This window comes from Lepidochelys kempii, chromosome 6 (genome assembly GCF_965140285.1).
Source record: "Lepidochelys kempii isolate rLepKem1 chromosome 6, rLepKem1.hap1, whole genome shotgun sequence".
NCBI lineage: Eukaryota > Metazoa > Chordata > Testudines > Cheloniidae > Lepidochelys > Lepidochelys kempii.
In genome coordinates, this window is record NC_136385.1 from 103,709,870 (window position 1) to 103,724,138 (window position 14,269).

General features: G+C 42.1%; 2 protein-coding genes across 5 annotated transcripts in view; both read right to left on the bottom strand.

The window, feature by feature from the left end:
• The window catches only part of TRIP11 (thyroid hormone receptor interactor 11), a 71,026-nt gene extending 58,063 nt beyond the window's left edge, over nt 1–12,963 (bottom strand). For 2 of the 3 annotated variants that reach the window (XR_012159535.2, XM_073349449.2), the window contains exons 1-5: nt 12,471–12,963; nt 6,785–6,861; nt 6,046–6,156; nt 4,270–4,548; nt 1,041–1,109 (exon numbers count right to left, since the gene is read on the bottom strand). Coding sequence is in view for 2 of the 3 variants with exons in the window: in XM_073349449.2 (XP_073205550.2) it covers nt 1,041–1,109; nt 4,270–4,548; nt 6,046–6,156; nt 6,785–6,861; nt 12,471–12,609 (675 nt within the window). In the remaining variant the exon portion in view is untranslated. Of the gene's footprint in view, nt 1–1,040; nt 1,110–4,269; nt 4,549–6,045; nt 6,157–6,784; nt 6,862–12,470 lie in introns of those variants that run through there. The other variant, XM_073349450.2, reaches the window with a different exon arrangement.
• ATXN3 (ataxin 3) overlaps nt 6,842–14,269 on the bottom strand; it is a 35,287-nt gene continuing 27,859 nt past the window's right edge. Inside the window, exon 11 of one of the 2 annotated variants that reach the window (XM_073349466.2) lies at nt 6,842–6,861. The gene's annotated coding sequence lies outside the window, so the exon portion shown is untranslated. The remainder of the gene's footprint in view (nt 6,862–14,269) is intronic. The other variant, XM_073349457.1, reaches the window with a different exon arrangement.

Here is a 14,269-nt window from a genome sequence, read left to right on the forward strand (position 1 = left end):
ACTTTCCATACAGAAAAAAAGATGAGCACTCTTTACTTACTTAGGATAAATAATAAGGATGCAATAACTAACAGCACATAGCAGCAATGTGTGATCAAGAGGAGTTTTCCTGTCATTCCCTATAATTACCAGGAAGTCTCCTCTCCATCATTCATTATAGCTTATATTAAAACACACAAACATGAGAGGAAAGCAAACTAGAAAATTTAAGTTACTCTCACCTTACCATGTATTGAAGATACAATGAAGCTGGAAAATCAAATAAATTTTAAGTCTAAAAATGTATTTGTCTTATTTCACCATTTACATATGTATTTATATACATATACCATATAACATTACCAGTATATGCCTTCACACCTCTATAGTACATTAATAAGTTAGAATGGTTAGCTTTTAAGAAACAGGACTCAGAATAGAGCAAAATTACATCCAGATATGCACCTGTACAAAATATGTACCATACAAATGAAGACAAAAATTTTTATGGTGTCTAATTTAGCCATCAAAGAGCTGAAATTCAGCAGTGCTTAACACTTATAGTTTCCACTGATTTCACTTGGAGTTGTAGAGACTTAGCACACTGGGGCAAGGGGTTGGGGGGGAAAGCAACCTCCAGGTATCCCATGATGGGCAGCCAAAAATTGAGGCACTACAAATCACTGGCTACTTTTGATGTGTTGGCCTTAATCTTACAAACTTTATACTTTCAAGCCTATAATATTGTAACAAGTCTGTTGTATGACCAACCTGAGAGACACTCGTTCATCTGCTCAATCAGAATCTTTTTTAAAATACAGAAGGTGTGGAAACATTTCAGTTATAAACACAATTATATTATATGCCAATACACTTCATTTAGTACAGAGGACTTAGGCCCCGATTGTGCAAACATTTATGCATACACTTAACTTGATTAATATGAAACGTGACTGAAGTCATTGGGACTAAACATGTAAATGTTTGCAGGACTGGGGGCTTAGCTGCAAATTATAAAAAATTTATGTATGTGGGTTGATTTGTCAAAATTGTCACCTTACTTTAATAATATTTTGCAGCTTGCAGATTTCACTTTGATCAGCGTTATCTGTTCCTCGTACTCTGGAAGACTAGATAAAAAGAAAAATAATACTTTAGTTTGGGAAATAAATTGAGATAAACAACGGTTTATTTTCCTTTGAGCATTTCAACAGCAAATAATTCTTAATAAAATAGAAAATGCAAGTACGCTAAAAGTACTTACTAAAAGTAAGTAAGCATCTACCACAACACTCAAAATGTAGGTACTTTGATTATAAAGAGGGGCTATTAAAATGTAAAGTTTAAAGCTACAATAGCTTTATTTCTAATAAAAAAATATAAAATAGCATTTCTCTGTTAAAACATAAAAACAGCTATTGGATTTCTTTGTGCGCAAATTTCACAGTATATTGATTGCATTTATGACATGCTAGCATATTTAACAGTTTCTTGCATTTAAAGAAAACCAACATATATACTATATTTTATTTCCAGTATACATAACTGTAGATGCTGTGGACACAAGTAATATCACTGAAATCCAACGCACTAGTTACTTGAGTAAAGATCAGTCACATGAGTAAGAGTTTGCAGGACTGATCACAGCAATGAGAATTTTTGTAACTGACAGAAAATGAAGTGAAGTGGTAAGGGAAAATTACAGATGGTAAAATCTCTAATAAAAATTTGCAACTACGGTATCACTTTGTGTATTGGCAGAGTAGTAATTTACAATCAATAGCACATACAACAAGAGCAAAAGTACTTTTTAGAAGCCTACATATGAAAATCCCCAAAGAAGTTACAATATTTTGGGTAGAACCCTTGTAAATGTTTATGAAACTCTTTGCCTGAACAAATAGGATAGGCTTATAAATAGGGCTATTAATTGCCGTTAACTCACGCGATTAACTCAAAAAAATTAATCACGATTAATTGCACTGTTAAACAATAGAATACCAATTGCAAATGTATTTAAAATATTTGGATGTTTTTCTATATTTTCAAATATACTGATTTAAATTACAACACAGAATACAAAGCGTTCGCTGCTCATTTTATAGAATTATTTTTATTACAAATATTTGCACTGTAAAAATGATAAAAAGAAACAGTATTTTTCAATTCACCTCTTACAAGTACTGTAGTGCAATCTCTTTATCGTGAAACTACAATTTACAAATGTAGATTTTTTTTTTGATTACATAACTGCACTCAAAAACAAAACAATGCAAAAAACTTTTAGAGCCTACAAGTCCACTCCGTCTTACGACCATCATCATCATCGTCTTACGACCACTCCGTCATTCGACCAATCGCTAACACAAACAAGTTTGTTTACATTTACAGAAGACAATGCTGCCCACTTCTTATTTACAATAAAATCAGAAAGTGAGAACGGGCGTTAGCATCGGACTTTTGTAGCTGGCATTGCAAGGTATTTACATGCCAGATATGCTAAACATCTGTAGGCCCTTTCATGATTCGGCTACCATTCCAGAAGATATGCTTCCATGCTGATGAGGCTTGCTAAAAAAATAATGCGTTAATTAAATTTCTGACTGAACTCCTTGGGGGAGAGTTGTATGTCTCCAGCTCTATTTTACTCACATTGTGCCATATATTTCATGTTATGGTAGTCTTGGATGATGACCCAGCACGTTGTTCATTTTAAGAACACTTTTGCTGCAGATTTGACAAAGTTCAAAGAAGGTACCAATGTGAGATTTCTAAAGATAGCTACAGCACTTGACCCAAGATTTAAGAATCTCTTCCAAAATCTGAGAGGGAAGAGGTGTGGAGTATGCTTTCAGACATCTTAAAAGAGCAACATTACGATGAGGAAACGACAGAACCCAAACCACCAAAAAAGAAAATCAACCTTCTGCTGGTGGCATCTGACTCAGATACTGAAAATGAACATGCATCGGCCCACACTGCTTTGGATGGTTATCGAGCAGAAGCCTTCATCAGCATGGACGCACATCCTCTAGAATGGTGGTTGACGCATGAAGGACCATATGAATCTTTAGCATATCTGGCACATAAATATCTTGTGAGGCCAGTTATAACAGTGCCATGAGAACGAACACCTGTTCTCAGTTTTAGGTGATATTGTGAACAAGGAGCAGGTAGCATTATCTCCTGAAAATGTAAACAAACTTGTTTGTTTGAGCAATTGGCTGAAGTAGGACTGAGTGGACTTGTAGGCTCTAAAGTTTGACATTGTTTTATTTCTGAACACAGTTATTTTTTGTATACAATTCTACACTTGTAAGTTCAACTTTTATGATAAAAAGATTGCATTATAGTACTCGTATTAGGTGAATTGAAAAATACTATTTCTTTTTTTTTTTTTACAGTGCAAATATTTGCAATGAATATAAAAAAAGTAGCACTGTATACTTCGTATTCTGTTATAATTGAAATCCATATATTTGAAAATGTAGAAAACATCGAATAATATCTAAATAAATGGTATTCTCTTATTGTTTAATTGTGTGATTGATTTTTTTAATGGCATGATTAATTGTGATTAATTTTTTAATGGCTTGACAGCCCTATTTATAAAACAATTTAACAGATTTTAAAGGGGTGGGGAGGCTGTACTATTAATATAATGCTGAAGAGTAAAGAAATTTCATCTCCATAACTAAGTCTTACTATGGCGCCTTTTCTCAGAAAGTAAAAATAATATTTAGAACTTATATAGTACTAGCTATTTTTCAAAGCACCATCTACAGGTTAATTAATCCTTACATCACTTCTGCAAGGCAGGTCTTTATGTATTACCTTTTTTTTTTTTAACAAATGGACACCAGTGACTGAAAAGGTACCCAGGGTCAACCAACCAGAAAAAACAGCGTTAGAATGTATTAGTGCCCGTGGGGATTAATGCAGCACAACTAAGGTGCCACATCTATGCCAGCATAACCCTGCAGTGTAGATATAGCCTGCATCAACAGAAAGGGTTTTTCAGTTGCTGTAGGAACACCACCTCCCTTGGCAATAGTAGTTAGGTCGTTGGAAGCACTCTTCCGTCATCCTATCCGTGTCTACATTGGGGATTAGGTCAGCATAGCTATGTGGTCTTCAGGGCTGTGCATTTGTAACACCCTTGAGCACAGCAGCTATGTCAACCTAAATGCTATTTCTCTACATATAATTGCCTAACATGAACTTGCACATGACTGGTTTCAAGAGCGACCAATTTACTCAATGTACTAAATATACGGAAAAATCACCCACCTGTGCTATCTGCATCCAGTGGTCAACCTCAGATTCAAGTCTAGAAACTTCATTGGACAATCTGTTTATTTCTTGCTGGGACCAGATTACATCTCCAAAGTCCATGTCATCCCCTTGAAAACCTGAAGAATGATGTCTAACCACAGGGACAAAGGAAGCTGATGTAGTGGTTGGCGGCAAAACACCAGCTCCTAACTGTGCTGACTGAGCAGCTGTCTGCAACTTCTGCAATTGTTCCTGCAGTGCATTCTGTCTAGCTTTTAGATGGCTGATTTCAACCTAAATATATAGAATACAGTGCATGATTTTAGTAAGAAGAAAATCTCAAAGTATATTCACTTTATCTCTTGTAAATAGATGAAATTTAAATCTACTATTTGTATTTTCATCTGACATAAAATTACTGAGGTCTCCTTGTTCTTTCACTGTGTGTGTGCGTGCGCGCGGGGGAGGAGGGGTTGTTTTCTCTCCAGTTCAATGGAGAGGAACGTTCTTGACTGGCCTCTTATAAAAGCAAGGACTCTTGTAGAACTGCTTCTAAAAATTATTCCTTTACCATTTAAGCACTAGTCAGCTAAAGGCAACATATAAGCAAAGTATCTGCACTGCCCATTAAAAAGAATGCTTTCCTTGTAAATAAAGGTTTTGCGGTATTCAGCAGGCAAATGTACCTAAATTCTACAGCAAGGCTTCTGAGTGCCAAGTCCCACAACTCAGTTAAATATAAAAGTGGTGGATTTTTTAATTAAATATTAAAATAAAACCAACCAGTACAGGGTTCCTCAAGTTATATATTTTGATATTAAAACTGAGTTTATTTTATACTCCAACTTTTCAATGTATTGCTGGTTTTGCATTCACAACACACTATATTAAAGAAGTCACTTAGATCAAAAGAAAATTGCTTACATTAAGTAAGATACAGAATGCACAAAATACTACAATATCCAGATGTTGCTTTTCCAACTTCAGTATGTCCTTTCCTATGCACATACAAATCAAGGGTCTGATCCTACTCTCACTGAAGTCAATGGGAGATGTGGTATTGACTTCAATGGATGCAACACACGTCTCAAAGATATTCTTTCTGCTAAAAAACTATTCTGTAAAAGCAAGTTTTACAAATGTACTGCTAGTTTTCCTTGTTTAGAAGACTCTAAAAATCTCACATTATACAACTGCACGCATAGAGGATTACTTTATGCCCAAAAATCCACTTTCCAGAGCTGCGAATGTTGATTCTGTCCCATTTTAAGTCTACTCTTAAACCAAATAAACATCTGAAAGAACAACAGAAGTAAACACTTTTAAAGAGAATTCTCTCCTTTCTTACCTATCCTTCCAAAAATCATGATTTAGAACTATCTAATGATTTATAATAATATGTGGTGATTAATCTACTCTGTTATTCCTTCGTGGTAATAAAATAGGGAGAAACTGTGACATCAGACAAGATATTTCTGAGGCTATTTAGATCAGTAGCTACATTATATTAAGTCATCTAGCAGGTGTAAGTGTAAACTGATGTGACATGATTTGGAAGCATTTTGTGAATGATTGAGACAATCTGTACATTTATAAACGTGCAACAGCATAAATGACAGGATGAGCAATAGTGTACTTTGTACCATGATGAACAGTCTGCTTGCCTCTCACCTTTAGAGATTGTATACTAATTGAAGAGATAAAGATAGCTATTATACAAACTTAACGTAGTACATTTTTGTTAAAGAATACAGACATATATTGCCTGAAATTATTTACGCTGCACTGTACCTCTCTTTGCTGCAGCTGATTTCGGTACTCTATGGACAACTGCTTTATCTGAAGCTCTGCTGCTTCATGCTTTTCTTCTAGATCACTGCAAACCTTCTTCAGTCTCTCATTCTAGAAAAGCACAAAGTGACTATTAATAAATGTAAAACTAAATCTTATGTTCCTAAGGGATTTGCTAATGGGAGAAAAAATTAAAATAGCTAGGTTGCAGTCTTTCCATGTTGTCCTACTTTACTCTTTAAAACTTAAATACCTCTTTGAAATTTAAAATACTGCATATAAAAATCTGGATTGAGGGTTATAAGACAGAAATTACACCTTCTAGATTAGTTTTGATTTGTGGCCAAGTCTGAAATGCAAACCCAGTCATTCATAAAGCATCTACTTATTTCCTTATCAGCCAGAAAAATGCTGAAACTTTCAAGAAACCTGGACTTGAGACTATCTCAGAGCCAGGGGCTATTGTTACATTTCAAGGTCCCCCTGTCTGACATGAACAATGTAAGAGGTGATGAATCTACAACACACACATGTCCATGCCCACTAAACAAATCTGGCCCTCTGAATGTGATGATGGATGGTCACCAGGCTGAAAAATTGGGATTTAAACATCACTGTTACTCTCATTTCTAGAGTGAGCATTTTTTTAAAATCATATTTCTAATGCATGTAGAAACAAAATCACCCTGATCAGCATCTCTTTATTTCTCCTAATTACCTGCATTCCAGAATTGCTTACCTCCAATCTCTGTGTTGCATGAGTACTTTCTATTTCTCTTAGCCTAGAATTGGATACTTGGAGTTCCGCTGGTGCATCTGAAAGAGTTAAAAAATCACTCACATGGTGCTCATCTGAATTGGCTGTAACAGTTCCACAGGACGAGACACAAAATAGCATTCTCAGGTAAAGAGAATATTTTAAAGTCTTTATATGGTTTAGTTACATATTATTACTCCATACATTTATTAGTTATTTTCCTTTCTATGTTTTAAAAACATTTTATGCACTACAGTGCAAAAAACCTCTTCAATTTGGGATTTTGGAATATTTTCTGTTACCAAGGCTTTCTTAAGAAACTTCTTGGAACCAATGGCAAACTGTAACTTAAACTGTAAATCTATTCCTGTTGCATCTAAAACTACTACTCTAATCTGAAATTATTTAAATGTTCTATTTTACTGTACCCTTTATAAAACACCTCAATGAAATTCCCCCTATCATATTTTTGCAACACAAATCTCAAGTTGCCTCTAAATTTGTCCCACTTCTTTGAGCTTTTTTCAATTTTGCTATACCTTTCCTGAAGGAAGACAACCAAAATCAGAAAAAGCACAGTATTATAGCTAAAGGTACATTACCCTTTTGTAGATAATATTTTCTGCATGATTTTAAACCCATTTTAAAGCACTCCAGTATTCTATTTGTATTTTTTCTTTACTACAGTTGTGTGATGGGGGATATGCCTCTTCATTGAGCATGACCACTAGATCATCTTCCCCAAAGGAGTTTGTAAAATTCAGAGCTCATTACCCATATAATAGAAATTTAGACCATTTTTGTCAGTGTGCACTACCTTACATTTATCCAAATTAAATGTAATTTGTCATCATGTTACCAATTCTGCACCCTGCAACCACTGTGTTTAAATTCAACTGGAGCTGCTCACAATCTTCCATAGTTTTTACTAACCAAAATAATTTGCAGCAATTGGGAAACGTGCTCTGTATCATTACCAAGGGTCATATGCAATCGAAAATATCCTTCGCTTCCGTTAGCCCACTTCCCCCTAGCATTTGTAAAATTTCCTTATGACTATGACCCATTATTACCATGTCTCTGTTTGGAGGGGCAGCTGTTCACTGTGAGGTACATACACAAAGGGACTTACACTGATTCATACAGACAGGCCTGGACCCTGCTGCCAATTACAACCAGTACCTGGTTCTAGATGTAAGCAGGGTCTGAATGAGTTCTCCCCTCACAGCTAGCTGGGAGTGGGATAGATTTCAGGAACAAACTGTACTTACATAAACACACCTACTCTGCCTAGATATCCAACAGAGAGAGCAGTGTGGCTCAAAGTGATCAACTTTGGCTGGTGTTGGGTTACAAATCACTTTAGTCCAGAATGCAGGGATAGTGAAATCCTCTCAATGTTGTTGTCTTTATTGTATGAATAAAGGGGAACAGAACTGTGCTTAACCTGTCCCAAATGAGGAGAGTCATCCTCAGCTGAATGGACCTCATTAAGCCAGGGGCTCGAATACCAGATCCCTGTGAAAGTAAGAGGGGTGGGGACAGGTAGCCTCAGCCAAGAGAAGTGGACTCTCCCTAAGGATTCCTGGTCTGGTGTAACCTGTTGTTCCCCACTGTCCAAAGACAGAGGGTCCATTAGGAGGCTTTGGTTATTTTAAGTGCTCAAAAGACCTTACAATCACTGTGGTAGAACAGCATTTCTGCCCAGCCTAAGAGCTGACTATCACAAAGAGCTGCGTGAAACCTCAAGAGACTGACCTGCAGAGGTCACAGAAGAGAGGCAGGTGGCAGAAGGTGACCGGCAAGTGGAATGGTGACCAGCTGGTGAGCAGAGCAGAAAAAGGAGGGGGTCACCGGAGACGGAGAGCAGCTGACAGGGTGGCCACCCGAGAGGAATGACCGACTGGCGGGGCAGCCAACCAGAGCAAGTGCTCAGATGGCAGAGCAAGCAAGGTGCTTTCCTCCCTGGGTGGGAGGTGAACTCAGACAGATGCACCTCTGAACCCTGGGTCCCCACTTCCCAAGGACAACCACAGTGAGTGGGGTATGGTGAGGGAGCAGTGAGGGGCACAGATAAGGAACTTATGTTCTTGACTTCTACAACCAAGAGGCAGAAGGCACTGCCCCACGCACTCTGGGGTAGGTGTCCTGCTCACAATTTTATGATTATGAATCCTGATTGTGACATTTTCCCTAATTACTATCGCGTGACTTCCCTCTTTTCATTAAAAGTTTCTTTTCTACACTCAGACTCTGTGCTTGGGAGTGGAGGAATATTGCCTCTCAGAGGTGCCCAGGGGAGGTATATAGTTTTCCCCGGTTACTCGACGGGGGCTCGAGCTGGTTCTGTGTTGTATTGTTGAAAAGGAACCTCTAGATATTGAGCCTGGCCCTGGTTGCTGCTAGCTTCAGGTGCGAGAAGGGTTATATAAATATTTATGGAAAGAATTCACACTGAGCTGAAACACCACATTTCCAAAGGCATCACTGGGCAGAAGAACAGGAGCAACAGCAACACACACTGACATCACTACAGACAGCATTCAAACATAGTAAAAGAATTGTCAACTCTTTAGTCAAAGAAAGTTTGAATCCTGCATCTTCCTTAGTACTACTTCCAGGTAACAGAAGAATGGTCCATGATGATGCATCCATTTAAGTGAAATATGGTTCAAAACCAAATTACAGTAAGAGCTGTGTTATCTGGCAATTTACCAACTGGAAAGCTCTATAAACTGGCATTTCTGATCCTCATTGAAAATCCGGTTTATAATCTGGTTGGCGTGGGGCCAGCAGGCTCCCTATCTGGCTCCACATGGCTCCCCGGAAGCGGCAACATGTCCCTGCTGCTCCTAGGTGGAGAAACGGCCACGAGGGGTTCAGAATGTGGGAAGGGACGCAGGGCGCAGGCTCTGGGATGGAGTTTGGATGTGGGAGAGGACTTGGGGGAGGGTATGGGGTCACAGGAAGAAGTGTGGGGTGCTGGATCTGGACGGCGCTCGGGCGACTCCCCACAAGCAGCGACATGTCCCTGCTGCTATGGATAGGCGGCTCTGTGCGCTGCCCCGCGTGCTGGCTCTGCACTTCAGGAGCTGTGGGGTCAACGCCTGCAGGCAGAAGCAACACGCAGATGCAGCATGCAGAGCCACCTAGCCACACCTCCACCTAGGAGCAGCAGGGACATGTCGCTGCTTGCGGGGAGCCGTCTGAGGTAAGCGCCGCCCAGATCCAGCACCCCGTACCCCCTCCCGTACCCAACCCCTAGTCCTGAGCCCCCTCCCACATCCAAACTCTCTCCCTCTTAGTTAACCTGAATTTTTGACTTACTGGCACCCCCCCACCCCCGCATTCCCCCAACATGCCAGATAACAAAGCTTGTACTGTAATATAAGCTTGGGAATTTTAAAAATTATTAAATCTAAAACTGTAGATCTTTCAGAGTAGAGGGAAATGGACAATCTTTTCTCAGAGTACATTGCAGCCATCAGAACAAACTCCTCTCTCTTTTGAAGCATTTTTATATAGGCAGTCCTGTAACCAAAATATCTTTATCCCACTTAATATTGGAACAGCCTACCTGTAGAGAATTCCTACTTTGCTGGTTTCAGAGTAACAGCCGTGTTAGTCTGTATTCGCAAAAAGAAAAGGAGTACTTGTGGCACCTTAGAGACTAACCAATTTATTTTAGCATGAGCTTTCGTGAGCTACAGCTCACTTCATCGGATGCATACCGTGGAAACTGCAGCAGATATTATATACACACAGAGATCATGAAACAATACCTCCTCCCACCCCACTGTCCTGCTGGTAATAGCTTATCTAAAGTGATCATCAAGTTGGGCGCATTTCCAGCACAAATCCAGGTTTTCTCACCCTCCACCCCCCCACACACAAACTCATTCTCCTGCTGGTAATAGCCCATCCAAAGTGACCACTCTCCCTACAATGTGCATGATAATCAAGGTGGGCCTTCTCACCCCCCCCCCCTTTTTTTTCCAGGGGACACACACACACAAACTCACTCTCCTGCTGGCAATAGCTCATCCAAAAAAAAACTCTCCAAGTTTAAATCCAAGTTTAACCAGAACATCGGGGGGAGTAGGAAAAAACAAGGGGAAATAGGCTACCTTGCATAATGACTTAGCCACTCCCAGTCTCTATTTAAGCCTAAATTAATAGTATCCAATTTGCAAATGAATTCCAATTCAGCAGTTTCTCGCTGGAGTCTGGATTTGAAGTTTTTTTGTTTTAAGATAGCGACCTTCATGTCTGTGATTGCGTGACCAGAGAGACCTACTTTGCTGATTACCCACTTCATAACATCAAACTTGTGAAATTGTTATTTAATTCCAAATTCTGAGCCTACTATTGGTAATGACACAACCATTAAAATCACAAAGACTTCAATTAAAGAGTATTTCTCTAACAAAGCCATAATTTTCAGATGTAAAATTATGTTAACTATATTAACGTATGTATATTTTCACAATGTTATGCAGATAGCTATAACAGGCAAAGTCCAACGTTTAATTTAAAAAGCTTAAATGCCTTGGAAAAATTAGACACCAATACTAAAACAGACATAGAATTAACACTGTGTATGACTGTCACTGAATTGATCACTTTCCTTGTACAGTGCATCCCTTTTTTCCCCCCTTTGCCTCTTTTTATCATTTTAGACTGAAAGCTCTTTCAGACAAGGACTGTGTTTTCCTATTTTGTTGTACTTATTCAATGGGCTCCGATCTTGACAGGATTCTTTGGGCACTACTGTAATATAAATAAGAAAAGATTCAATTATATTAAAGCCTTGCCTGGATGACACGTCAGACTTACAATCACATACATATGTGGAAAATATGGAACTAGCAATTTGTTTGCAGTTTTAGAAAGCCTCCCCCACTCTAAATGGAACAGATTAAACCAAGCTGTAGATAAACTGAATAAACATAATAAGCTAAAGACAAGTTTGATATGCTTTCAAACCTGATCAACAGAGTACCCTAGCGCAATTCCAACACTTCAGGACAACAAAAATAAGACTACATGCCAATATACCTCTAAATAAGTTTATACTATACATAGTTTGCTTTGCTAAGTTTACTCTCCACAGAGCCCAGATATTGTGTGCACACCACACTAAGACCTTGAGAGGAAAGAGAGAGAGCAAGCATATGGCCCTTCCGGAAAAAAACACAGAAGTAATTTGTTACAGCAAAATTTTGGTTGTTTTGATCACCAGTGTTAATGCTACCCCACACCAAATCCAACAGGTGTAACAACAAACTCCACTACCACTAAACATTTTATTTCTCTTTATTATTGTTTAAAAAGGGAAAATGAAGGTAGCAATTCTCTTGTTAAACTGGTATATTCCAGTAAGACTCTTAAAAGCTCAGTCATGTTTATCTCTAAATTCAGGTGGTCTAGCTGGGCACAGTCCTAAATAAGCTGTTTCCCACTTTAAAAAAATGCTACATCTTAGTTATTAATTATCATTAATGTGCTACCAGATGAGTACATGGTACTAAACACACATATAGAAAGCATCACAGCCCATAGAGCCGACAACCTTTCCCCAGCACTCAGTGCCGCCCGATCCCACACTAATCGCAGAGGGCTGGCACCCCCGTGGCCGCAGCAACTCCTCCCCACCCCTCGCACTTACCTCCCACTTCCTCGGTGCCCTCCAGCAGGATGTCTTTGGTGAAGCTGGAGATCTGGCCGGTAAGGGAGGACAAGCTGCCCCCCACCTGCCCCAGGGACTGGCCCAGCCCCGAGCCCAGGCCCCCTAACCAGGAGGCCATCTCTACTGCTGCTGCTCAACGGGCCCCAACTGTCCTCAGCGCTGGCTAAAGGCCTCCCCGAGGCAGCACCCACACCAGGGGTGGCGTTGGACCCCAGAACAGCTCAGCCCCGGCTCGCTATCTCCCCCGGGGGCTGGGCAGCCTGGGCTCGGAGAGCCGGCTCCTGCCACCCCGCCCGGCTCGCACGCTCAGGAAAGACCGGGCTCCGGCTGAAGCCTAGAGAAAGAGTCCCAGCGCCCCGGCCATTACTCCCTCCCCGGCTCGGAGAGCGGCGTCAGCGGCTCCTCCCGGCAGCTTCAGGCGCTGCCACCTCGACGGACGCCATGACACCTCCGAGCCCACAAAGACTCCCTGCTTAACCATAGAGAATCGCTGCGTGAGGCTAGAGCGGCGTCACGACTACAAGGACGTGTACAAGGCAGCAAAGGCACTCGGGATAGCGGCGGCGGTCGAATGACATGTTGTGTGCAGGCGAATGTTAAGTGTCCGCGGCTCCCGTGCACTGATGGTCCGCCACCGCCACCCGCACCGCCACACGCACCGCCAGCACTAGCCGCACGGGGCGTCTGAACTTGGCTGCTTCCACTTCCAGGCGCCCTTGGTCTCGTCTCATTTGTGCGAAGACTCCGCCAGCTACACACAAACCTGGCCACTGGGGGGGAGTCCCTGAGCCCCTCGTACCCCGCCCGCTACACATAAACCTGGCTGCCAAGGGTGTCCCCTCGCACCCCGCCAGCTACACACAAACCTGGCCACCGGGGGGGGGGAGTCCCCGAGCCCCTCGTACCCCGCCAGCTACACACAAACCTGGCCACCGGGGGGGGAGTCCCCGAGCCCCTCGCACCTCGTACCCCGCCAGCTACACACAAACCTGGCCACCGGGGGGGGAGTCCCCGAGCCCCTCGCACCTCGTACCCCGCCAGCTACACACAAACCTGGCCACTGGGGGGGAGTCCCTGAGCCCCTCGTACCCCGCCCGCTACACATAAACCTGGCTGCCAAGGGTGTCCCCTCGTACCCCGCCAGCTACACACAAACCTGGCCACCAGGGCGGGAGTCCCCGAGCCCCTCGTACCCCGCCAGCTACACACAAACCTGGCCACCGGGGGGGAGTCCCTGAACCCCTCGCACCCTGCCAGCTACAGACAAACCTGGCCACCAGGGAGTCCCCGAGCCCCTCGAACCCGCCAGCTACACACAAATGTGGCTCCCGGGGGAGTCCCTAAGCCCCTTGCACCCCGCCAGCTACACACAAACCTGGCTCCTGGGGAGTCCCCTCGCACCCCGCCAGCTACACACAAACCTGGCCTCCGGGGAGTCCCTGAGCCCCTCGTACACCATCAGCTACACACAAACCTGGCCCCCGGGGGAGTCCCCTCACACCCCGCCAGCTACACACAAACCTGGCCCTTGGGGAGTCCCCGAGCCCCTTGTACTCCATCAGCTACACAGAAGCCTGGCCCCCAGGGAGTCCTCTCGCACCCTGCCAACTACACACAACCCTGGCCTCCGGGGAGTCCCCGAGCCCCTTGTACCCCATCAGCTACACACAAATCTGGCTCCCTGGGGAGTCCCCAGCCCCTCGCATCCCGCCAGCTACACACAAACCCCTGGGGAGTCCCCGAGTCCCTAGTACCTTGTCAGCTACATACAAACCTGG